Raw genomic sequence first — 26336 nt, forward strand, 5'->3', positions numbered from 1 at the left:
TTCTTTTTCAAAGCAACATCAGCCCTAACAAATTTAGGGGATTCAAACCCTTGCCCTACTTCAATAAGGAAACCAGGGACCCCCTCCCCTAACAAGTATCTGGGGAATTCCCCTTGGCCCAAGGGTCTGAGGACATGATAGGCAATAAAACCAGGACATAGAGGCACTGCTGTCATTGCAGTAAAACCACATCTTGTTAACTACACAAATATGAATGTGTTTGAGTTGCAGAAGGACTTCCAATTTTGGCATCTTGCTATTTAGACTCTTACCATTGAGTATTGCCACAATTGATCTTGCCCAAATTTGAGTTTGAGTTTCTACTTAGGAATATTCAATACGGTGACTCTGCCTAAAAATGCACTATGGGGACAACAAAGGCTTTAGCCAGAATGTGGAAGTCCTTGTATGACAGGTGTAAGCCATCCCTGGCAAAACAGGAAGCCTTATCTACCATATCATCACAGGCTTACACATGCTGGATATCTCTTTAGAAAGACACCAACTACTAACCTGTTATAGCACAACATCTTGCCTTTTTATCCAGGCATAATTTTTGGTAAAGCCAAGATCAGTGTCTTTCCTGCCTCTAATATGTGCAAATAAGTTCTATCATGTCTCTCAGCATAATTCTCTGGGTAGACCACCTCAGTTCATTCACTCCCACATGGGTCATCAATAAATCATAGTCATATCTGGCTGGTTTAAAAGGACCATAGGGCCCTTGGAACATCACAGATCCTGGTGGCAGACAAGTAGCTTAAAGTCACCCTGTTCTCATCCAGTCTACTTGAGTGTGGGGTCTGTATGCCTAACTATAGGTCACCTATACTTCTGTATGTGAAAACAGACCAGTAGATTTTGTGGGTTTATGCCAGCTTCCTTGATGACTTGCATTTTATTTTGAAATTGTTAATTGGGCAAGAAAGTACAGTTTTTGTACCTACCATAAATGTAGATGTTCGAGTGTACACCTTGCTGCAGTCATCACACTTGGGTTATCCTGTCGTCAGGCAGTCCCGCAGTCGGCCGGAATTCCAAAGTCTTGGTCCGGCGTCGGTTGCTGTCGCTTCTTCCCTGACGTCCATGCGCCAGGGGTATATATATTGCATCCAACGCCATTTTCTTCAGTTTTTCTTGCCCCAGATGTCAGGTGCCCCCAAAAAGGTGGTCAGTAATTAGTACCAAATTAAATAATATTTGCACAAACACAAAATCCCTCCAGCTATAAGCAAATACATCAGGAAGGTATTGTAGAGATGTAGCCAGTTAGATCAGAGGGGATGGAGGGAGGGTAACCTGGACTGCAGCAGGGTGTACACTCGAACATCTATATTTATGGTAGGTACAAAAAACTGTACTATGTTCATCGTGTTACCCTGCTGCAGTCATCACACTTGGGTAGAATCCCAAAGCTAAGGATGGGTGGAGGAGTTATAGAGGGTTAGAGGAGGCTAGAAGGCCCTACAGAACTGCAGTGGCGAAGCCAGCCCTAGTCTTAGAGTAGAGTGGTAAGTGATAGTGTTTGGTAAAGGTGTGTACTGAACTCCAAGTTACAGCTTCCAAAATCTCCTTGGTTGAAACCCCCCTGAGGAAGGCTGTAGATGTAGCTGTTGCCCTGGTAGAGTGGAGCCTAATGGTAGCAGGAACTGGTTTTCCATGATGGGTATAGCAAAATAGAATGCAATGTCCTATCCATTTGGAAATGGTTTGTTTTGATATAGCCTTCCCTTGTGAAGCTGTAGCATAGGATACAAAGAACTGGTCGGATTTTCTGAAAACCTTAGTTTTATCCAAGTAGTAACGAAGTTGCCTGTGAATGTCCAAGGAATGCAGGAGTCTTTCTCCTTTGTTCTGTGGATTTGGGAAGAAGGTGGGTAAGTGGATGGTTTGATTTAAAGCCACACTGGAAACCACCTTAGGCATGAAGGAAGGATTAGTTCGTAGAGAAACTCTGTCCTGATGGAAAATGAGGAAAGGTTCCACTGCCATTAGTGCCTGCAGCTCTGAGACTCTTCTAGCTGAAGTTATTGCTAGCAGCAGGGCAGTCTTCCATGATAGGAACTGTAGATCTGCAGAGAAAGCTGGTTCAAAGAGAGGTAGCATATGTTTTTCCAGAACAAAGTTGAGGTCCCATGTTGGTGTAGGTGCTCTCCTGGGGGGCCTAATGTTTTTTGCCCCTCTGAGGAACTGCCTTAAACGTGGATGCGAAAATAAGGGTGGATCCGTATTGTAGTGGGCTGAAATAGCTGATGCATGGATTTTAATGGAAGAAAAAGAAAGTCCTTTGTGTAACATCTCAGTTAAATACTGTAGAATCTGAGGCATGTGAGGCTGAAGTGTGTTTTGGCCTTTAGCTTGGTTCCAGGCACAAAACCTTTTCCATTTGTCCGAATAGGCCTTCCTGGTGCTGGGCCTCCTAGCTTCCAGAATAACATCCATAACTGCTTGGGAAAGAGGAGCTGGCTGGATGCTTAGGTGATTTGCAATGCAGCCAGATTTAAGGTTTTGAGCTGGCTGTGAAGAATTTGATTGTTTTGCTGTGTGAGCAAATGGGCAATTTGTGGTAAAATCCAAGGTGGGCCCTGGGCCATATTCCTCAATAGTGGGTACCAGTGCTGGCGTGGCCAGTCTGGGGCTATGAGTATCAGTCGTGGTCTCTCTTTTCTGACTTTCAGAAGCACCTTTGTGAGGAGAGGCAATGGAGGGAAGGCATATACTGTCAGGTTTTTTCAACTGAATGACAGTGCGTCCACTTTCCAAGCTTGATGGTGAAGTGTCCTTGTAAAAAATTTTGTTAGTTGATAGTTTTGAGGACTGGCAAACAGGTCTATGTCTGGAAGGCCCCATTTTTGAGTTATCATTGCAAATACTTGTGGATCCAGTTTCCACTCATGGGGATCCATGATGTTTCTGCTGAGGTCATCTGCCAATGTGTTCTTATTTCCTGGCAGGAATTGAGCTTGTAACTGAACTTGGTAAGCCAGAGCTGTGTTCCACAAGGTCATTGCTTGCCTACATAGAAGGTAGGAGTGTGTACCCCCCTGTTTGTTTATGTACCACATTACTGTGGTGTTGTCCGTCCTTATTGTAAGTTGTCCTGGATGTAATAGGTTTCTTGAAGGCTGTCAGAGTATTCTGTACAGCTAGCATCTCTTTTTGATTGATGTGCAGATTCCTTTGATCTGCAGTCCATACGCCTTGAACGCACTGTCCTGCCATGTGTGCCCCTCAGGCGTAATCTGATGCATCTGTTGTCATAGTTTGCCTGGCTGGGGGCAAGGTGAAAGGCTGACCCTTGTTGAGGTGACATGCCTGTGACCACCATAGAAACTCCTGTTGTAGGCAGGGAATAAGAGATATCATTGTGTCCAAGCTGTGGCTGTGTTGAGACCAAACGCTTTTTAGGTACCACTGTAATTTCCTCATATGCAGCTTTGCGAATGGTATTAGTGGTATTCAAGATGCCATGAAGTCCAAGGCCTGCAGAATTTTTCTTGCAGGTAGTTGGGTCTTTGTTGCCATTGTTTTGAAATATTGAGTCAGTTGTAGTTGTTTGTCTGGCGTCAGATAAGCCTTCTGGGCCATTGTATTCAAGCTGGCACCCAGGAATGTCATATTTTGTGAGGGTACTAGTTTTGATTTCTTTTTGTTTACTGTGTACCCCAGGCAACTTAGAAGAAGCCAGATGTTGTAAGAGGATGTCCTTGCTTTCTGCTTGGATGAGGCAATCGTCCAGGTATGGGTATATTTGAATTCCTCTTTGTCTGCAGTATGCAATTACTGGTGCCAGGCATTTTGTGAAGACCCTGGGCGCAGTAGATAAGCCAAAGGGCAGTGCAGAGAATTGGTAATGGGTGAACCTGCAATGAAATGGAGGTATCTTCTGCAACTTTGTCTGCTAGGGACATGCAGGTATGCCTCCTTGAGGTCCAATGTTACTAGTCATGCTTTCTTGCCCAACATGGGAAGAAGCTGCTGTAGTGTTAGCATCTTGAATTTGGGTACTTGTATGAAGGTGTTTAGAATTAAAAGGTCCAGAATTGGTCTCCAGGCATTGTCCTTTCTGGGAACTAGAAAGAGTCTCGAGTAAAATCCTTGACCTTGCTCTCGAGCAGGTACCAGTTGAATGGCTCTCATGTCCATGAGAGCTGTAATTCATTTTTGTGCCTCTGCCCATTGATTTTGTGGCAGGTTTGGCATTCCTCTTTTCATTGGCAAGGTGTGAAAATAGAATCTGTATCCTTGTGAAATTATGTCTAGGACCCATTTGTCCTTTGTGACAATGAGCCAGTTGTCTGAAAAAAGTGCGAGTTTTCCTCCCAAGGGGGGCTGCCAAGAGAGTGTTGCTTGGCCAGATGAAGTGCAAGTCATTGAGTTTGCCTTCTGGTAGTTTGGGACCTGTCTTCTCCTTCCTTCTGTGTTGCAGTGCACCATTGGCGAGGTTTGTACTGGGCTTGTGGTTGCCCTCTGCCTCTTGGACGTCTGTATTTACCCCTCTGTGGTCTGTCAGTAGCTGGAAAGGACCAATTTTTTGTTGGCCAATTTCTGCTGAAGCGAGGGGGCTGTACCTGTAGGAAATATTTGACTGTCTGCATAGATTTTGCCTTATCCTCCATTTTCATTAAGACTTCTTCTGCTTAAACTCCAAAAAGAACATCCTGCTGTAAGGGAGCATCTAGAAGCTTTGCTTTAACATGATCAGGCAGAGTTTGTTCCTTTAACCAAGCATGCCTACGTATAACAGACCCAGTGACAGCTGCTCTGCAGGAAGCCTCCAAAGAATCAAACCCACATTGTAAAGTATGTTTGCCCACCTGTTCAGTTGCATGCAACAGATCCTGCATTTCTTTCAATTCAGACTGTTGAGGGAGTGTGCTCATTTTTTGTTTTAACTGAGACATTAGAAATTGCTGATATTTTAGCATGTGGAATTGGCAATTTAGTGCCCTCATAGCTAGAGTGGCTGAGGTGTAAACCTTTTTCCCCCACCTGTCTAGTGCTCTGGTGTCCCTTTCAGAGGGTACAGGGTTTTTTGCCATAGAAGCCTTAGCCCCTTTGGGACCCTGGGAGATAGTCTCTGGATCAGCAACAGGGCTTTTATAAAGAAATTTGTGGGAATCAGGCACTCTATAGTATCTGTCAGGTTTGGCCGGAGCAGGAGGCAGAGTATCTGGGTTCAAACTGGATTCTAAGTAAACATCATCCACAATGTCTAAAACTGGGGGGATGGCAAGTGGTCTGTGCTGGGGGAGTAAAAGAAACACTCTGAGCCTTTTCTTTGAGTCAGAGTAGTCCTGACCTTCCCAGTGAAAATGTTCCCTCATAGTGTGTAAAGTTTCCCCAAAGGAGTAGTCTTCAGGAGGAGAAGGTGAGGGAATAGAATCCTCAGCATCAGAATCTTCATAAGGGGAGAAGGAGTAATCTTGGTCCTTAGTGGAGCCTGAGGAAATAGACACTTGTTCAGAGGAGGCATATTCTTCCTCTTGTCTAGGCCTTTTGTCGGGTGGGGGTTGGGAACCCCTGATTAAAGAGATCAAATCCTCAGCCATTTTGAGCATCTGTTTCTTAGGCATGGGGCCTTGAACTGGAGACTGAAGTGCAGTCTTTTTAGGTTTAATAGGAGTCTTCGTCTTAGGATACGTTTTTATGGTGAGCGTCGTCAGTCTGAAGATGCCTTCAGAAACCAAAGATGTTTTTGCAGCACCGACATCTTTTTCAGTAGTGTCGTTGGAAGGGGCTAAACAAAATGGCTGCGTCGGCCTAGTACTTTCCGCCAAAAGTTCCGAAGTGGTCTCTGGTTCCAGATCGGCGGTAGTCAGGGGCTGCGTCGGAGCCTCACTGAAGACCGGTGAACCGGAGACCGGACCAGCCGAGGCCTCGGAGTCTGGCTTGGGTCTAGGCTGCCTGTCCTTATCCTTGCATTTTTTGTGCACGCCGGTAGTCGGTTGCTCCGACGGCATAGTGTAGTTAAATTTTCTACCGAAGTAGTGTCGTGCAAAATCAAAGTGTCTTTTTATAGTACACTTATTAAACCTAGCACAAAAACGACAACCAGTGACGTCGTGGTCTGGGCCTAGGCAAGGTATGCAGTAAGAATGAAAATCCTTATGAGGTAATTGCTTCCCACAAGAAATACAATTGTTAACTTTTTCTGACGTCGGTCTGAGGCAAGAAAAAGTTTCCCCAATGGGGTACTTAGCTTTATTGAAGACTTCGGATCTGAAATTTGACTTTGAAAATCTCAGGAGTCGGCCGACTGGCACTTGCGAACTGCTTCTAGTTCAGGCACCGTGCGGCAAGAAAGACTGAAGAAAATGGCGTTGGATGCAATATATATACCCCTGGCGCATTGACGTCAGGGAAGAAGCGACAGCAACCGACGCCGGACCAAGACTTTGGAATTCCGGCCGACTGCGGGACCGCCTGACGACAGGATAACCCAAGTGTGATGACTGCAGCAGGGTAACACAATGAACATCACTGATTCCATGAGACCTATTTCAGTCTCAGCCTAGGGATATTTCTAGGGTGAGCTCTGTGGATCTGCAGTATATGTGAATGGAGAAGGAGTGGGTGTTGCCTAGAATACAACAAAAAATGTGAGATCATGGACATATGCAGTTTACAAGAAAGGAAGGAAGGATTGATTTTTTTGGGGGGGTGAGAGAGTTGAAGTAACTTCATTCGGTCAGTCAATGCAAAAAGTGTTGGTATTAGACACTGCTAGACTTCTACAGAGGTATAAAAGCCCATAAAAAGATTCTGAAGGAAAGAAAACTGGGAACAGATTAATAATAGTACTGCTATACAGACAGACAGTTAACATGTAGAACACAAGTTATAGACCTGGGTTTCTCGTCTTTCAGCAGTATAAGTGAAAATAGCAGGGACATGTTATGGAAAAAAGGAAAAAAGGGGGCATTTAATTAACACAAGAAGGTGGTAGCTGCCTGCATCAGGATCACCACATACACAGATCTGAAAGACATTCCAGATTTTCTACATTTGCAAAGGGTTGTAGAAAAGTAACACATCTTCATAGCGAAAGAGCCACTACACACCAATGCACAGTAGTCAAGAGGACACCAATATATATTTAAAAAATAAGACAACTTACAAATGGATAATAAAACAACTTTCTTCATCCATCTCACTGTTAAGTAAGGACTTCACAGAAATGAAAGGTTGGGGGGCTATGAATGGAGAGAAATAATGATAAATGATTCTAAGATAGTAACAGACAATAGGAGGGGTTTGGTAATCTGAAGGTCATTTAAGGTGCTAGCAAATGACACAAAAAACATTTCCTAGTGAAGAAAATATTTCACTGAGCATGAATATTCAGCTTATTTTTATTCCAAAACAGAGTTTACAACTAAGATTTGCTCCAAGGAAAACACAATAACATACCCAGCTCAGAATCATCTACTTCAGAAACCGACTGTCTGGCAGGGGGAGAGGCCGAGTTATACAAGTCCAGATCCGATGCCCACGATTCAGATTCCTCAGGAAAAGGCACCAAACTACCTTCTTGGGCAAGATCTGCATCAACACTTTTTTCCACACTTGAGGTATTTCCAGCTTTACAGCAAGGTGTTCCTCCATCTAGTTGGTGAAAAAAAACCAGTAAAGATAAGCTTCTAACATTTACCAAATCAAAAAGTTAATTACATATATTTGGAACATCTAACAAAAAGAATTTCATTTTTGTTATACCTCTAATTTGTACTAAAGCTGAGCAGAAAGCTATACTCAAGAGTAAAAGGCCATTTTCTTTCATTTAACCACTTGTTAACTGGTTAGGCGGACTGACCACAAGGCCCTTATTAATCATGAACTGAACTTCATGAGTAGTTAGATAAAAAATAATAATAATTAGAATAAAACATGAATATATAGAATATAACAGCATTAGTCATAAAGGTAAAATATAGTTGCACAAGTTGAACTTATCATAATAGTAGATGTTCGAATGATCAATGCTGCAGTAGCCTTAGCTATATAGGGTTATATCCTGCGACAGATACAACAGCCGGCCAGTTTCCAAAGCTTCAGAGCACCTTCCACATGCCCAAACTGTCACGCAACTCAAGCTGAGCTGATTAAAAGACAGGTTTGGGTATGAAGACCTACACAGTTTTCCTGCAAGGCAGAAAGAGGGAGGCTGAGCCCTGAAAGGACAATGTTAGGAACAAAAAAAAAATGTACACATCCTGGCATAAAAAACGCACCAGAAACAAGGGGGGTGGAGGGAAGAAGTAGCTACGACTGCAGTGATCGTTCAAACATCTACTGTTATAGTAAGTTCATCTTACACAATTCTATGTTGATCATACTTATCACTGATGTAGTAGCCTTAGCTATATGGGTAGATTACCAAGCTGACTACATTTGGGAGGTGGAAGGAGATGAGTCCATGAGCCCCTGGAGAATGGACCTAGCAAAGCTTTATCTGGACCTAGAGAAGGAATCGAGCTTATACTACTTTGTAAAAATACATACAGAGGGCCAAGTAGGAGCTTCTAGAGTATTTCTAGAATCCAACCCTTTCCAAAAAGCAATAGATGAAGCCAAGGCCCAGATAGAGTGGGCCTTGACTCTGTTTGGAACTGATTTGTTATGGTGAATATAACTAAAGGAAATCCCCTTAGAGAAGCATTTGAAAATAGTCTGTTTTGACACAGGTTGTCCCTTCTTACCTTCACAAGAAATAGGCAACTGATCCAAAGATCTGATAGATTTAGTTCTGTCAATATAGTGCCAGAGTTGTCTGAGGACATCCAAGGTATGGAGGATCCTTCCTTCTTTATTTTTAGGTTCACGAAATAAAACAGTGAGCTGAATGTTTTGCTTAAAGTAAACTTGGATACCACTTTAGACATAAAAGGATTAGTTCTCAAAGAAACTGTGTGCCTATGGAAAATGAGATAAGGCTGGCTCACCATAACAGCTTGCAACTCAGATACCCTTCTTGCAGAGGTCAGAGCAATCAGTAAAACAGTTTTCCATGTTAAGAACCTCAAAGCCAGGGATATTAGCTAGTTAAATGGAGCACGTGTTAGCTTCTCTAACAGAAAATTAAAATCCCAAGGAAGGGCCACCAGTTTACTTGGAAGCCACTTATGCAAAACCTGTCTCAAAAAATGTTTTGCATGAAACTGCCTTGAAAGAGGAGGTTCACGGGCAGATGTGCTGAAATGGTGGATAAATTAATCTTGACAGAGTAATAAGAAAGGCCATTGATACAAGTAACTCACACAAATACTGTAAAACTAGAAAACAACTAGCCCAGAATGGGTGCTAGTTATGTTGTTGGCACCAACCAGAAAACCTTTTCCATATGCTAGTAGCAGGCTTTCTTGCCTCCACTAGTATGTGCTGCACATCCTCAGTAAACAAGTGCCTAAAAGGAATTAAGACACAGTCATCCAGCAGTCAACTGAAGAAAATTTATGTCAGAGTTTATCAAATATCCCTGTTATTGTGTGACTACATGCAGTCTGCAAGAAAGCTTGTGGTAATTGCCTCTGACCATTTTCAAAAGGAGAGAGAACCACAACTGCCTAGGGCAGAACGGAGTCACCACATTGATCTTGGGGATTCCTTCTAAATCTTTAGAAATACCCTGGATATTAGTGGAAAGTATACAGGAACATTCTGGTCCAAAAAAAAAAATAAAAGGCATCCGTCTTCCAGGCCTTCTTGCATACATTCCTGAAACAGAATCCTGACAGTTGATTGTTCAAAGAGAAGGCAAAGAAGTCTATACTTGAGGAATTCCCCACAGATGTATCAAATATTGGAACACCCCTGATCTAATTTCTATTCGTAAGGGTGTGCCCTAGTTCTGTTCAGCTTGTCTACCACATTTTGCTCTGACAGAATATAGGATGCCAGTACAGTGAGATTGTGCTGTGAAGCTATATCTCAAGCGAACATAGTCAGTCTGCAAAGGGGGGTACTACCTCGTTCCCCCTTTCTTGTTGATGTACCATGATTGTGGTATTGTCTAAAACCAACTGAAGAGGCACTAAGACCAAAGATGGTTCAGGGAGTTGAGTGCCTTGATCAGGGCAAGAATCTCCTTGATATTTATGTGCTTACATCTGGTCCTTGGTGTCCCACACCCCCTGCACTCAGTCATCCTGAAACTTCTCCCCAAGCCAAGTCAGAGACATCTGTGGTGACTGACTGCTTTGAAGCAGGGAGACAGACGAGACTAGCTATCTGTCCCCAAAAGATCTCTTTTCTGACAAACCCCAGCACTGGGATTTGAAAAGATAAAGGCTGTTGATGCCTGGACCAAAAGGTTTTCAGATACTACTCTATCTTTCTCATGGGGGGTCTTACCAAGGGTATCATGAGAATCATAGCTACCATGAGACCCAAAATCCTCAGGTATCCCCTCACAGTGACCAAATTCCGAGTGGAAAAGCTTAGAATTGCTCTAAATAAACATCTAATGTTTTCTTGTGGAAGAAAAGCTCTTTGAACTGAGGTGTCTAGTTGACACCCTAGGAACACAGTCCTGTGTGAGGGAGTCAAAAAAAGATTTTTGAATGTTTTCTTGGAATCCTAGCTTATGTAAGAGATCTCTTACCCAACAGAGAAATTCCAAACACTTTGGAAAAGACTCTGCAAAGATGTGCAAATTGTCTAAATATGGAAACAAATGTATATCCTGTAACCTGTATGAGCTATAAATGGAGCTAGACACTAAGAACACTCTTGGTGAAGTGGATAGTCCAAAGGGTAAGGCAAGGAACTGATAAGGTTTTATGTATCAGGATCACATTAAGAAATGCTTGAAGTCTGGATGATTAGGGACAATATTAAGAACAGGTAGAAACAAAAGAGTCTGATGTGGGGGATGAGAAATAACCCCTGGGAAAGGACGTATTTACTTCTACTGTATTCTGTGACCATGATGACTGATTTTCAGAACCCATTTGTCTGACACAATCTGTTACCAAACAGAAAAATGGAGATTCATATTTTTTGGAAAAAAAAGGGACCAGGCTGGGAGGGTGTCACGAGGTCTCTTGAACAGTCATTCAGACCCACAGGACTGACTTTGTTTTTAGGAGGTTTGAGACTTCTCTTTGGAACCCCCTTGCCATTTCCTCTTAAATGGTTGTGTACCCAAATGTTGCTGAGACTGTTTAATCTGTTTTTGCAAAACTGGATGAAGGGGTAGAAAATCCCTTAGACAATTTGGAAAAAGAGGGCTGAAAAATCTTAAAGTGATTCCATGGATCAGCTTGCCTCTTTCATCACACTTTTTGATCACCTCTGTAGCATAGGTGTCAAACACGAAATGTCTATCCAAGGAAGAATTTAAAATCTGATTTTTATCATAATCAGGGAGGTTCTGAAAACGCAGCCACATAATTCTTAAAACAGTACCAGTGGCCATCGCCTTGAAAGAAGTATCAACAAATTCATACATACACACTTCAAACTGAGAAGTTTCTTCTATTGCACAGGTCACTAAATTATTTAAAGCAGATTTTTCCTTGGAAGATGAGACTGCAGATAAAACAACCTCCCAAAAACAAGCCACCCTGGTAGAATCACAAAATTAATAGGCTGTATAATAGAAGGAAGTAAATAATGGCAAAAATTAGGCTGTGCAGCACCCAGCAGGATAAAAGTACTCTCTACTAAACAAAGAATTCAGAGGACAAAAAGTCTACCAGAGCCAAATTTGATGTAAATTTGGACTCCCACAACAAGGACAACCACAAGGCCTTCTTTAGTTATGTCCGCAACCTCAAAGGCAATACACAATTGCATGCAGAGCTTACTGCAAATGAAGCCACCTATACTGAGCCAGAAGATACAGCAAACCTACTGGCTGACAAATTCAGCTCCAACTTTACCCCTTCTCTCCCCTTCAACCTTCCCTCAGGAAATACCATCAAATATAACTCCCCCTGCTCTCACTAAAGAACAGGTAACTTAATGCTCTCTCTAAGGCCAAGAACACTATATCAATGGCCTAGACAATATCCCAGGATGCCTTCTAAACAGCATGAAACATGACCTATTAGGCTCTCTGGAATTGCTATTTATCTGTTGTCTCCGATCAGGCTTCATGCCTCATGAACTGAGAACAGCAACAGTCATCCATTTGTAAAAAAGTGAGACATCTACAGATCCTGGAAACTACAGAACCATAAGTCTCACTAGTCTTATATGCAAAGTTATGGAAATGATCGATAATGATACAGTAAACCTACAGACACAGGACACAACCCAGTTTGGTTTCATCAAGGGCAAGTCATGCCTATTCAACCTGGTGGACTTCTTTGAGAAGATCACCAAAGCAACGGTTGAGGGCAAAATGGTTCACACTGCTTACCTCGGCCTACCAAAGCATTTGACACAATATCTCAGTTGGGCATTGTTGACAAACTTAGGACGTTGCGTACAAAACCCATATGCCAACCAGTGGATAACCAAATGGCTCACAGACAGGACCCAGAAAGTTAGAATTGGGGAGTCCACCTCTAGAAATAGGCCAGTCACAAATGGGAGTCCCTCAGGGATCGGTCCTTGGACCTCTCCTTTTTGGCATTTACTTCTCTGAAGTCAAGGCCAATGTCAGTGGTCTCTGGCTGACTAAATTCGCAGATGATTGCAAATTAGGAGCTGTCACTGAATCACACATTGTCAAAGATGTTCTCCAGGAGGGGCGGACACAGACAAACAACTAGTGTCAGAGCCATGGACTGAAACTAAATGCCAAGAAACGCACACAGTATCCTTCTGGAAATTATCCACCCCTGGTAACTATCATATTGACAACATACCCCATACAGCTGGCCCAGCAGTCAGGGACTTGGGGACACACCCAAATAGTAATCTAGCCTTTGACCATCACGTGTATACAGTAGTGAGGAAATCATTCTATGTTGCGAAACTTATAAACAAAGGTATGGCATCTTGGTCCAAGGAAGTCCTTGTTCCACTGTATTTGGTATTCATCAGACCTATCATTGAGTGCAATGCCCCCTTTGGTATGGAACGTTCACAGAGGTTCCTCACTAAAAGAATACAGGGCATTAACTAAAATGTCCTATGCAGACCGGCTCAAGGCCCAATCCGTGTATTCAGTCTCCTACAGGATGTTGAGGGGAGATCTATGCCTTGCATATAGGGCATTGTCAGACCCCACTGATGAACCTCCAGCATATCCACAAAATGAACAGCACCAGAATTACCCAATCTAAAGATAAACCTTGCCTGTGATATAAATAGGATCTGGTGGAGAGAGAGGTATGCATTCCAGAGACTACCTTGGAATGCATACCTGTTCCAGAGACAGGTATGTATTCCAGAGACTACCCTGTCTCTGGAACAGGCTCCCCATCCATGTGAAGCAGAGTTCCTCCCTAACCCAATTTGAGTGCAACTTGGTCAACTGGATGGGGAACAGGAAATTCATCTCTGGCTTGGCACCTATGTCTCTAATAGACACAGGCAACCTGTAAATGGTTCATTTCCCAGGTCCCTGCTTGTAAATGTTTCATCTCCCAAGCTGCTCCTTACACTTATCAAGGGTACCAGAACTTGTCAGAGATTTGGGATGCATGGCTAGGCTTAAAAATGCCCTTATGGTCGTTAGCCTAGTAAACACCTTTGAACCTAAGACAAGCAGCAACTGCCAGTAAAACTACCAGTGCACAAAAGTTACTTTTTTGTAAAGCAAAAAAGACAGTAAAAAGCACTTTACAACACTATGTCAATTCCACAAAGGAAAATTAAACAATTTCTCACAGAAAATATGTTTTCAGTTGGTTTACACAACTTTTAAACTGACAGAAAAAAACAAGTGCTCCTTTTAAAAGTATGTTACAATATCAAGGACAGTCCATTACAACACAATACTCCTAGCTTTAAAATAACTTTTCTGATGAGGAAAATAATAAAACAATATTATTAAGAAAACTGAATTTTTTTTTTTTCGCAAACAGAACTCATCTATGAAGAAGAGCACAAGCAGACAGTTGAAGGGCTCACAGGAGTGCACTCTTTGGCAGCAGTACAGCTCTGGGGGTCTTCATGCCCAAACTTGTCTTTTATTCACCTCAGTTCGAGCTGTTTGACAGTTTGGGTGTGCGGAATGTGCCCTGAAGCTTTGGAAGCTGGCCAGCTATTATATCGTTGGTAGGATACAACCCCACGTAACATTCTACTGCAACAGTGATCAAAATGATGATCATCAGAGTTCAAAAACATAGCATCAGAGGATGACAAATTAAGTAAAATAGCAACACATGACAATGCATGGGTAATGACTACACTAGATTACAGACTTTACACACCAAGGCTTGGTTTGTTATTACTCCACAGTTGTAAAATAGAGCAGACAATACTAGATAGTAAACAAGTTAAGGCATAAGTTGTCTATCCCACGTTAAAACTGTTCCATTCATATATTTTAAAAAGGAAATCTTCATTTTGAAAGGATGTGAAAGTCTGTTACTGCCGCTTAATGTAAAAAGACTGTCCCAGCAGCTGAACCCAATTTGGTAAAAACCTTTACTCCAGCAGTTATGCTGTAAAGGGGACATTTCAGGGTTAACCTATTATTATTCTTCTCAAACCATATGAGGTGATTACGGTGGAAAGCTTTAAAGATATAGGAGAATAGTTTCACAAACTGGACGCACCAAAATAAGACTACTGATTAAGTGATCGTCTTGTTATTAAGCAGTTTTCCACAACTAAAAAGCTGCAAAAAACTTACACCAATACAAATTAATGATAGCTATGAAAGTCACCTACCACAAGTTAAAGAATGAATGGATGTAGGATTAATTTTTGATCTGCCACTTGCATTCACACAACACTCATACAAATCTGTAAAAGTTCTTAGGCAGCTAAAGTGTGCTACAGATTTATCTCACCTTCTTCTACCCTCAGCAAGATATTCTGGCCAGAAATGTATTACTCAACTAGAATACAGCCTCCCCTTAATTTCTTTCCACTCTGACGACATCATCTATAACATCTGGACTACAGTGAACAAAATCTGTCTTTTTGTCCATCTGGAAGGCAATAACACACATCACTGCACTCTGATGGAGAGATTCAATTGACTACCAGTACAAAACTGAGTAAGTTTACTAGATGAGGCTCAGTTATTCAAGCTAATCAAACTCGGCCAATTCCCACTATTAAAAAAATAAATTGCTGATTAAACAACAAACATACAACCTAAGGGAAACCTATGATGAAGCTCTGATTCTCACCAGGACTGAAAACAGCAACTTGCGAAAGAATTTCTCCAAACTGGGACCGACTCCCTGGAATTACATCACAGCACACATCAGAATGGAAAACACAGTAGAGCTCTTTAAAGCCAAACTTCAAATAAGCACATCATTAACTCATTACAGCCTGGTAACGACTCCAGGTGTTTCTGCAGTTACAACCTACTGACGCCTCTAGGCATCCAATATTGCTTGCTCATATTTGAATTAATTCCAAAACAATGCCACATAAGTATTGAAAGATTTCATCTTAACATGTACAATGGCAAATACAACTGCATCAGTATCTGACCTCTGTGTGGTGCACGTTAAAAAGATATTGAATGCTGTTCATATATTTGTTTATAATATAGACAGTAGAGGTTTGCGATATTCTGGAAATTTTATGACAATTTGTATGAATAAGAAATATGTGGAAATCAAGACTGCTAATGGAAATATTTATGGAAGACTCAATTATGCCAAGGTTAGGGGAAGACAAGATGCAAAAACCAACAGTTAACATAGGAGGTGATGAGATAAAACAGTGGTGCATGATCAATCTTCAGGAAAGTCTCCAGGAACAGATGGCATTCCTGTGGAATTGTGGAAATTAGGAGGGGAGAAAGTGCTAAAAACTGGGAAGATTTTGTTTAACAGTATTTTAAAAGGAGGGGAAGCACCAACATCTTGGAAGAAAGCTGTGGTGGCTGTTACCTAAAAATGGCAATGATCCTTCAGACCCAGCTTCATATAGACGCATTTCGGTTTGAAACAATGATTACAAACTGTTTATTTCTATACTAGCCAAAATGGCAAAGGTGTTGCCAAAACTGATTGATATGGATCTGTGTGGTTTTCTGGAGGTGAGGCAAACATTTGACAACATTAACAGAACAATGATGATCCAGAAGGAAGCACAGTGTAAGAAAATACCTCTGCTGTTGGTGGGTCTTGATACAGAGAAAGCGTTTGATCGAGTACACTGTGATTTTATGAGTAGGGCATTGGAAGCATATGCATTCCCCGATACAATAATAAGGTTAATTAGAAGAATATATGAAGGATCAGAGGCAAGAATTAAAATGGGTGGGTTCTTCTCAGATAAGCTGTAATTGAAAAGAAGCAATAAGCAGGTCTGCCCTCTTTACCCTTTGTTATTTGTTTCATATTTAGAGCCACAGGCAAAGAAAATAAGAGACTTAAAAAACAAGGACATAATTGGTATGGTAATCAAGACCAGATAGCTATTTTGAAGAGGATATTATTTTGTACCTGATCAATCCAGAAAATGACATCTCAGTGTTGTGAAGCATTTTGAGACAGTTTCAAGTCTTTTTGGAAGATAAAATTAAAGAAGATAAAATAAAGGTTACAGCCGTAAATTATGTACCCACAAATAAATTGGTTAAGCAATAACGATATTTATGGGAAATAAGAAGTAGTATTTAGGACTTATCGATTAAAATGTCTTCTGTTATAGAAGCTAAAGATATGTGGGAAGAGAATAAACAAAAGATAATACAAAAATTGAGAAATTGTAAAAACTCTTATTTATGGATATGTATAGTAAGATATAAGCAGCAAAAATGTTTTTAGCCCCTTTAGTCTTGTATACAGGTCAGGCATACTTTTCTCAACCAGAAGAGAATTTGTGGTCAATGATTAATAAAGAATTGAAGGAATTTATCTGGGAGGAAAATAGAACAAGAGTTAAGTGGGAAAAAACGATCCTTCCAAAACGACAAGGTGGTTTAAGTTTACCTGATTTGAAGAGATATTTTAGAGCTACACAGTTAAGGCTCATATATAAATATATATAATATATATATGTATATATGTATATATATAAAACAAGCCGAGAATTATAATTTAACATAGAAAAGTTCCTTGCAACCTCTTTCTTCTCCATCACACCTCCAGCTTGGGGAAAATTCAAGAAATAGCGAAAGAGTGGAATTTTGGAAGCAGATACTTGAGGTGAATAATAACAACCACATAAAATATTATAAGCCGCGGTGGTTCAGCGGTAGCGTTGTTGATTCACAGCAAGAGGTTCTCCTGTTCGATTCTCGGCTGGAGCGCCTTCTGTGTGGAGTCTGCATATCCTCCCTGCGGTCAGTGGCATTCGAAAGACATGCGTAGAATGGGCGTGCCTTCGTTGATGGTTGGGCGTCGAGCTGGCACCTCGGCAGCCATAAAAAAATCTACTGCCAATCATTAGCGGACCGGAGTTCCGCTGTGGCGACCTCTAAGCTGAAAGAAGAACAACAACATAAAATATTATTATCACCAAGTAGCATAAGAAAGTATAGTTGTGTACACTTAGCATAAATGTAGATGTTGAAGTGTATTCACTATTGCAGTCATCACCTATGGGTTATCCCTGCTGTGGTAGCCCTCGGCCGGCCTCAATACCAGACTCAATGTTTTTCTGCGTCAGCTGCTGTCACTTGCTGCCTCATGTCAGGACATCAGTGCTATAAAGGAAGGCAGCTGACATCATTACATCAGTTTTTCTTGCCCTAACTACTCAGAGGCCCAAGTAAATATGGTAAAGTGGTCCTGATGACTAAAAGCCACCGTTATAAACTTGTGTCTCCCTAAGGAAAGAAGACATAAGGGGGAAGGAGGGTGGGAAACCAGGACTGCAACAGTGAATACACTCAAACATCTACATTTATGGTAATTACATCAGTCTTTCTTGCCTTGGAGCCCGTAGCAGAAGCAGTTCGCAAGTGTGCCGGTCGGTCCCTACCAGAGTTTGAATTACAGCTGAAAATGTCTAAAGTTAAGTACCCCGCTGGGGATTCTTTTATCTTGCACTAACTGATGCCCGAAAAAGTTAACAATTGTCTTGCCTGTTGAAAGCAAATACCACACAGAGACTTCTATTCATACTGTGTCACTTGTTTAGGCCCAAACCACGACGTCCCCCGTTGTCAGTTCTGTGCCCTCCTTAATGCGAGAACCATTTGTTATATAGCTCTTATTGTAGCCAGGTATTTTCGTCTTCCATCTTCGCATTCCAAAATGGCAGGAAGAACATCTAAGTCAATATGAGAATGGAGAAAGGAGATCTTGCCAATAGGGATGACTGCAAGTAGGGGTACAGATAATAGGCAAGAGGTGGCTGGAATTTACTGGAGAAACCTGGCAATGGAACCAAGATATTGGGAGCAAATAGCTTAAGTGTGAAGATAAAAGAGTAAGGATGAGGCCAAGAAGACATCTAGATTAGTGCCCAGAGACTGCCTTCCCTACCAGGGCTTGATCTCAGAGTACAGGCAAAGAAAAAGAGATAGAGGAGTTTAAGTGAAACACCTCCTCTGGTAGAGTTTTTAGTTGAGGCTAGAAAGGAAGCAGCTGTTAAAAAAGGGATAATTAGTAAAGGATACAAAATATGACATGATAACTTTAAGAATCAATCAGAGAATAGAAAAAAGGTTGGGAAGAGAGACTGGAAAAGCAATTTACAAGAAAAGAATGAAAAGACATCTGGACTTGGTTGCATACATGGTAGCCATACGGAAGGTTTAGGATCTTTGCTTAGAAGTATTTGCACAGGTAATTTTTTTACTCCAACAGACTTCAAGCAATTTTTCCTCAGGTAGATAGCAAATAGTGAAGGTGTGATGGAGAAGAAAGAGGTTACAAGGAACATATGTTTTGGGAGTGTAATGGACTAGCAGATTTAAAAAAGTCCCTGCAGAGTACTCTATCAGAAATACTGGATGAGCAAATGGCTGTAAGTAAGGAAACAATTCTTTTGAGCTGGGATGCAGAATCTGAATTGACTAGACATAGTAAGGCGTTAAAGTTTAATTCTGTTGGCTGCCAAAAAAGCAGTTACCAGAAAATGGAAATCAAACTTTACACCAACTGTACTTGACGTACTGAATATTATACAAGAGATAACAGAACTGGAATAGGAGTCTTTAGAAAATGGAAGGAGCAAATTATATAGAAGCAAATGGAAACTGTGGGAGCAATACATGTACAATAATGTTCAGAAAGAGGAGGAGTGAGGTTTAAGGGGAGGCAGGAATTCAGCAATTTTTTGTACTGTTAGACTGATGATAGTAGGAAAGAAAATATATGCGATGTATATTGTATTAAAATGGAAAAATGTTAAACTGTTTTGTTTCCTTTTCCGTTAATGTAAGTTTGCCTATGTTTTAAGTAATAAATTAATAAAGTTGTTTAAAAATTATCGCAACTAAACATCCCAAAAAACTGTAGCCCATAACTATAAAGATCATTAGTGCATGGACTTCATAAAATGAGAAAATAAATTACCTCAGTTCAAGGTGGATGGGCTTAACATCATACCTTGCAAGAGTACCACATCAAATGCTATCCTACTTAGATGGTACATATAGTTTGAAGTGTTTGGAAACCATGTAAATGGATGCAGTACTTGTGCACTACTATAACCGCATTTGTAGATATTACTTCAATTTGACTTATTTTTGTTTTGTATTTTAACATATAGCTGAAAAACGTGTTCTTCCAAAAGTTCAAAAAGAAAAAGGGTTGGGGGTGGTGGGCAGGAAGCTGAGGAAGAATGAAAATGGACAACACAGATTGAATGTTATGGTAAGTACACGGCTTTTTTACCTAAGGTTGTCAATTTTCATTCTATCCTCAACTGTTGGGACAGAGCCCCCAGCTACCTAAAATCCCAGGTGGACTCTAATGAAGGATATTCTTGAGCACAGTTGAGCCAAATACTGCTCTTCCCCTCGAGACCAGATCCAATTTGTAATGAGTGATAAAGGTATAAGGACTGGACCAAGTTGCAGTTGCACATATCTCCATGGAAGCTCTACAGAAAAATACTGAAGTAGCAGCCATGTACTACTTGAATGGACTCTTAGAAGTTTTGGTAAGGACAAACTCAATATGTTGTAAATAAATTATATGAAATCCCTCAGCCATCTGGCTATAGTTACCTTTCAACTGATTTGACCAATTTAGAATCTGCAAAGGATACAAATAATTGGTCTGCCTTTCTAATTTCTTTTGTCCTATGGAAGTAAAAATATAATTGTCTATGAACATCCAGTAAATGCAGCATATATTCACCTGTTTGTAAATTTAGGAAAAATGACTGGCAAATTAATTAATTGACTGACAGTGGATTCTGACACCACCTTAGAAAGGAAAGATGCATTGGTATGTAATGTGACTCTATCCTTATGAAAGATCAAGTAGGGAGGTTTAGATGACAATACTTGAAGTTCTGAAATTCTTCTAGCAGAGGTAATGGCCACTAGAATGAAAGATAGTTCTCCAGGTGAGGAACTTAAGATTGCATTTTGCTGCTGGTTCAAAGGGAGAATGGGTCAAGGCTTGCAGTACCAAGTTCAAATCCCATGGTGGAGTACGGTCTTTACATGGGGGGGGTCTCAGTAGGAGTGTGCCTCTCAAAAATGCTTTACAAAGTTTAGACGAAGCTAGAGAATAATTCTCAAATCGAACATGAAAATTAGAGATTGCTGCTAGCTGAACTTTAATTGTTGAGGAGCTAGCTCCCTCATTACAAACTGTTGCCAAAAATTCAAGTGCACATTGTACCTGAGCTGAGAAAGTGTTGATGCGTTTTTGTTGTGCCCAGAAAACAAAACTTTTTCATTTACTTCTGTAAAGTTTTCTTGTAGAAGCTTTACGGGAAGATAAAAGTATAAGACAGACAAGGAAAGAAAGCACTGGTTGTCTGGCTATTAAAAGAAATGGAGAAACTACACTGTTAGCTTGAGGTTTGAGATATCTGGGTGAATCATGCCTGTTGGGTGAGACAGGAGGTCTGGAATCGGATCCAGAATCCAAGGTGGTTAAAGGAGATGAGGCCAAAGAAAGGGAAACAAAATCTGTCAAGGCCAGTAAGGTGCAATGAGGATTACTTTGCTCTTCAACAGAGCAGCTGTCTATAGGAATTTGGGAATTACAGGAGTTGGGGGGGGGTGGGCATAAAGAAGGAGGGGCCAAATGTTGAGTAGACTGTCCCTCAGTGATTTCCCTGGGGATCAGGGTAAAGAAGCTGTTCCCCTTGTTGTTTAGGGGATATGCAAAAAAACTGCAGCAAGGCTGGCCCCATTAACAGAAAACATTTCTGTCACTGTCTTTTTGCGCGACCACTCATGAGGTAGAAGAATGGACCTGCTCAATTTGTCTGCTATCACACTGGACTTCCTAAGAATGTGCATTGCTATCAGAAAGCGGTTGGATGAGATTGGCCATTGCCACACTCTGAGTGCATATTGACACAAGAGGCAAGATCTGGTTCCTCCTTGCTTGATGTACCAAACTACTGATATACTGTTTGAATCGTGACTGTCGCTAAAGGAAGAGCATCTTTGTAGGGCTGCAACGCTAAGAGCACTGCTCTCATCTCTAGAACATTGATGAGGAAATTGGCCTCTTCGGGGGACCAAGTGCCTTGGACTGTTTTCCCCAGGAAGTGCCCCCCACCCCCTATCCAATCTGGGAAGAGTCTCTGGTCTCTATAGTCTTGGGTTAAGGGAGAAAGGATGACCTTGTAGAACCTGATCTGACCAAATCCACCACCAAAGGTATTTCATGCATGCTTGAGTTATTATTTGTACGGACATGAGCTGTAAAGAATCAAACACTGTATTGTTAACATCCATTGGAGAATTCTCATATGAAATCTTGCTAGAGGGACAATGATGATGCCAGCTAACATTAACCCCAAGGCTTGAAGAAGTAAGTGGGCTGAAACTTTGGTACTGTGAATTATTTTCCTGACCTGGAATCTGATAGTCTGCACTCTTGAAAGAGGAACAGGAGCTGTCACTGGCATTTATATTGAAGACTGCTCCTATAAAATCCGAGGTTTGAGTTGCTTGTAATGGAGACTTCTTGTAATTTATAGTCATCCCCAAATGAGAACAAGTCTAGATCACCTGATGTCTTGCTGTTAATAGTAGATGCCTGGTTGGGGCACTAATGAGCAAGTCATCTAGATATGAAAACACTTGTAATCCCCTGCAGTCTCAAGTGAGGTGCTACTAGTACCATGCATTTGGTGAACACCCTGGTGACTGTGGTGAGGCCAAAGGGCAGTACTCTGAACTGACAGTGACTGGCTCCCAGCTAGAAACAAATGCCTTCTGGATTGTCTGTTCATTTTTATTTGATGTGTACACATCCTGAAGGTCTACTGAGCACATACAGTGGTCCTTGCCCAGAAAGGGTAGAATGGACTGAACCATGACCATCCACAACTTTGTATGTCGAACTGACTTGTTCAAGTAGCTGAGTTGCAAAATTGGTCTCCAGCCCCCTGTGTTCTTTGGCATTAAAAAGAATCTTGAGTAAGTTCTGGATTCTATTTGGTCCAGTGGGACCTCTTGAGTGACTCTTGTTTCTAGCATCTTTTGCATTTCTATTGCTGCTTCTATCCTCTGATTGGTGGAACATCAGGAATTTTGCAAACAGTTGGAGGTGGAAAGGAAAAGGGAATTATATAGCCTCTGGAAATAATCCTCTGCACCCAAGTATCTCTTGCTAAATCTAGCCAGGCTCTCTGGTGCAAAGATAGAAGACTCCTGGTTGCCTCCAGAGGGGGATAATTGGCCTCTTTTCAGGAACGCTCATAGGGTCTGTCAGTGAAAGAATCTCTGGACCCTTGATTTTGCAGGCCTCCTCTGCTGCGTAGGTGTTATCATCCACTAGAGTTGCTCCCTCTGCCCCTAGGGGAACTATCTCTACGTGTGTCCAGGAAAGGGCCCTGGGATTTTCTGATACCCTTGATAAGTGTAACCATGGGCATGGGAGATGAACCATTTACAGGTTACCCGTTTGCAACAGAAGCATAGGTGCCAAACCAGGGATGAATTTCCAGTTTCCCATCCAACTGTCCAAGTTGCACTTGAATTGGATTAGGGAGGAACTCTGCTTCACATGGATGGGGAGCCTGTTCCATAGATGGGGTAGTCTCTGGGATACATACCTCTCTCTCTCCAGCAGGTCCCATTTATATCACAGGCAAGGTTTAAGTCTTTAGAATGGGTAATTCTAGTACTGTTTGCTTTGTGGATATGCAGGAGGTTCATCAGAGTAGGTCTAACAATGCCCTGTATGCCAGACATAGATCTCCCCTCAAACCCCTGCAGGAGACAGATTACAGGGATAGGTCCTTGAGGCAGTCCACATAGGACATATTACTTATGCCCTGTATTCTTTTACTGGGGAACCTGGAGTGAGGGTTGATTACTAGAAAAGGATCTTTGAGGGGTTGAAAACCATGCCCACTGCACAGAGGGTCTTTCTATCCTATCCCTTTCATACCTGGAGAGTGTGTTCTTCCCTTTTGGGCCAAACAACAAACTGCTGTCAAAGAGAACATTGATGAACGAGGACTTGAAAGGCTCTGTAAAATCACATAAGTGCATCCAGGCATGCCTCCTAATGGATACACCTGAACCTGCTGCCCTTTAGGCACAATCAGGTGCATGCGAGATGAACCTCATGGACAAATCTGAAATGGATTGGACGATAGCCAACTGAGAGGGCAGAAGATTGATCCTCAGCAGTAATGGTCCCTGAAAGGGATTTTCAAAGATCCTTGATCAAGTCCTTTTGCAGTCTGGTAAAATGTGCCAAATAGTTCAGCGACCTAAGGGCAAAGGTTACCATTAACTGGGAAAACTACTCATGTCCCAACACCTTTGCACAACGGTTCTTGGAATTCATAAATTCCAACGCCCTGGATCAACTAATCCATAGTCCCACCAGGGGCTCCAATATCCTAGACCTGGTCATTACCAACATGGGAAATCAATGCTCCATACCTATGGTCACCCCCTCGTTAGTCAGGTCTGACCATAAGCTAATCACCCTTAACATCCACATCCCACCCCCACCCCCCAGTAAAGAAACCACCATAAAAAACTTCTCCAAAGCCAACTTCATGCTACTCAAGTCAGAAGTAACAAACTTCATGACACCCATTCAGACGGGAACTGAAAGTTCAACTGCTGAATCCTACACTAAGGCACTGTACGAGCACATCCACTCATGCATGAATCGTGCCATCCCAAATAGAACCAAAATGCTCTCATCCAAAAAAAGGAAGCCAATCTGGTGGTCCCCTGCCATAAACAAACTTTACAACAAAAGGAAGAAACTTTTGCAGAAAAGAGGAAAATCCCAGGATGCAAAAAACTCCCTTACTAGCCTCAGTAAGAAACTGAGATGCCTCATAAAATCCTCCAAAGCTAGTTACGAAAATAAAATTGCCAAAGATTCCAAAGACAACCACAAAGCATTCTATAACTATGTCAAGAATCTAAATGGCAATGCTCAGATCTGCTCTGAGCTAAAACAGAATGGCATTAAATATACTGATCCGAAGGATATTGCCAATATCCTGGCAGATCGATTCAGTGCCAACTTCACCCCCTCTCACCCCTAAATGGCCTATCTCAATACCGAAGATTGCCAAATTCCAGTAATAATGGCCACACAGGTACAAAACGCACTCTCTAAAGGCAAGAATACAGCATCCATGAGACCAGATGACATCCCGGGCTGTGTACTACATGAACTACAATATGAACTGGCACCTCACCTAAGTGTCATGTTTAATCATAGCCTCACCTCAGGTTTCATGCCCACTGAGTGGCGCAGAGCTACAGTTATCCCAATCCACAAGGAGGGATCCACCTTGGATCCCGGAAACTACCGTCCCATCAGTCTGACAAGCCTTATCTGCAAGGCCATGGAGCGTATTATCATGGAACTTATAAACAAAGACATTGGCAACCTTCAAACACTGGACCCCACCCAGTTTGGGTTTGTGAAGGGCCGATCTTGTCTCCTGAACCTGATTGACTTCTTTGAATCAGTCTCCAGAGCCATGGACAAGGGTAAGGTGGTCCACACAGCCTATCTAGACCTTGCCAAGGCCTTTGACACCATCCCCCACTCTGGAATCATAGATAAACTTACTAAGTTGGGCATTAATCCCTATGTCACCCAATGGGTTGCTAAATGGCTTAATGACAGAACCCACACTGTAAAAGTAGCCGACTCCAAATCCAGCTCCAGACAAGTGACAAGTGGAGTACCTCAGGGTTCAGTCCTGGGGCCGCTCTTGTTTGGCATCTACTTCTCTGAAGTACAGGTCAACACTAAGGGACTCTGGCTAACAAAGTTTGCAGATGACTGCAAACTGGGAGCCATTATTGAATCCCCAAATGATGTGGATACTCTACAAAAGGGCCTTACAGAAACAGATGCTTGGTGCCAGAGCCATTGGCTCAAGCTCAATGCCAAGAAAATAGAAGTTATGTACTTACCATAATGTTCCATGTGGAGTGTTCATCTCGCCTTTGTTCTTACACATGGGTTCGGAGCCGATCCTCGGCTCCGTGCCAGCCTCTTGCAAGCTCTGCATCGAGAAGAAGCTCGAGACAATCTAATACCCACAATCCCCCTCTGCCTTTACCTCAGATCTAGTTTGCAAGCAAACCAATCTACATAACAGTACATTCATGCCATACATCTATACATACATAACAGACACATATAAGTATATGTGTATACCAACTATGTACAGAGAATAAAGACAGTAGTAAAAATGCTTCTGGCCAGGCATCAAAGAACGTTCCTCCTAAGGGTGGGAGGGTGGGACTGTAAGAACAAAGGCGAGATGAACACTCCACATGGAACGTTATGGTAAGTACATAACTTCTATATGTGATAGTGTTCAATCTCGCCGTTTGTTCTTACACATGGGTAGCGTCCCTAGCTCCTAAATCCTGAGGAACTCACGGGAGGACGTTCTTGAGCACAGTGGAACCAAAGGTTGCTCTGTCCCTAGAAATCTTATCTACTTTATAATGAGAAATAAATGTATGTGGCTTAGACCAGGTAGCAGCCGCACAAATAGCATCCAGAGGTAGGCGAGCTGCATGAGCCAAAGACGTAGATATTGATCTTGTGGAATGTCCCTTGGGTTTGTTTAGAAGGGGTTGATTTGCAGAATCATACATAGATTATACAATCAGATAACCACTTTGAAAGAGTTCTTTTGGTAACTGC

At 41.9% G+C, this 26336-nt stretch overlaps 1 protein-coding gene across 1 annotated transcript in view; it reads right to left on the reverse strand.

Annotated features, from left to right (window-relative positions):
* The window catches only part of CHFR (checkpoint with forkhead and ring finger domains), a gene marked incomplete at its 5' end in the record, with an annotated part of 992863 nt that overhangs the window by 948952 nt on the left and 17575 nt on the right, over positions 1–26336 (reverse strand). Inside the window, 1 exon segment of the mRNA XM_044068718.1 lies at positions 7414–7608. Coding sequence (XP_043924653.1) covers positions 7414–7608 — 195 coding nt within the window.

This window comes from Protopterus annectens, chromosome 4.part0 (genome assembly GCF_019279795.1).
Source record: "Protopterus annectens isolate FY-2018-M chromosome 4.part0, PAN1.0, whole genome shotgun sequence".
NCBI classification, from domain to species: Eukaryota; Metazoa; Chordata; order Ceratodontiformes; family Protopteridae; genus Protopterus; species Protopterus annectens.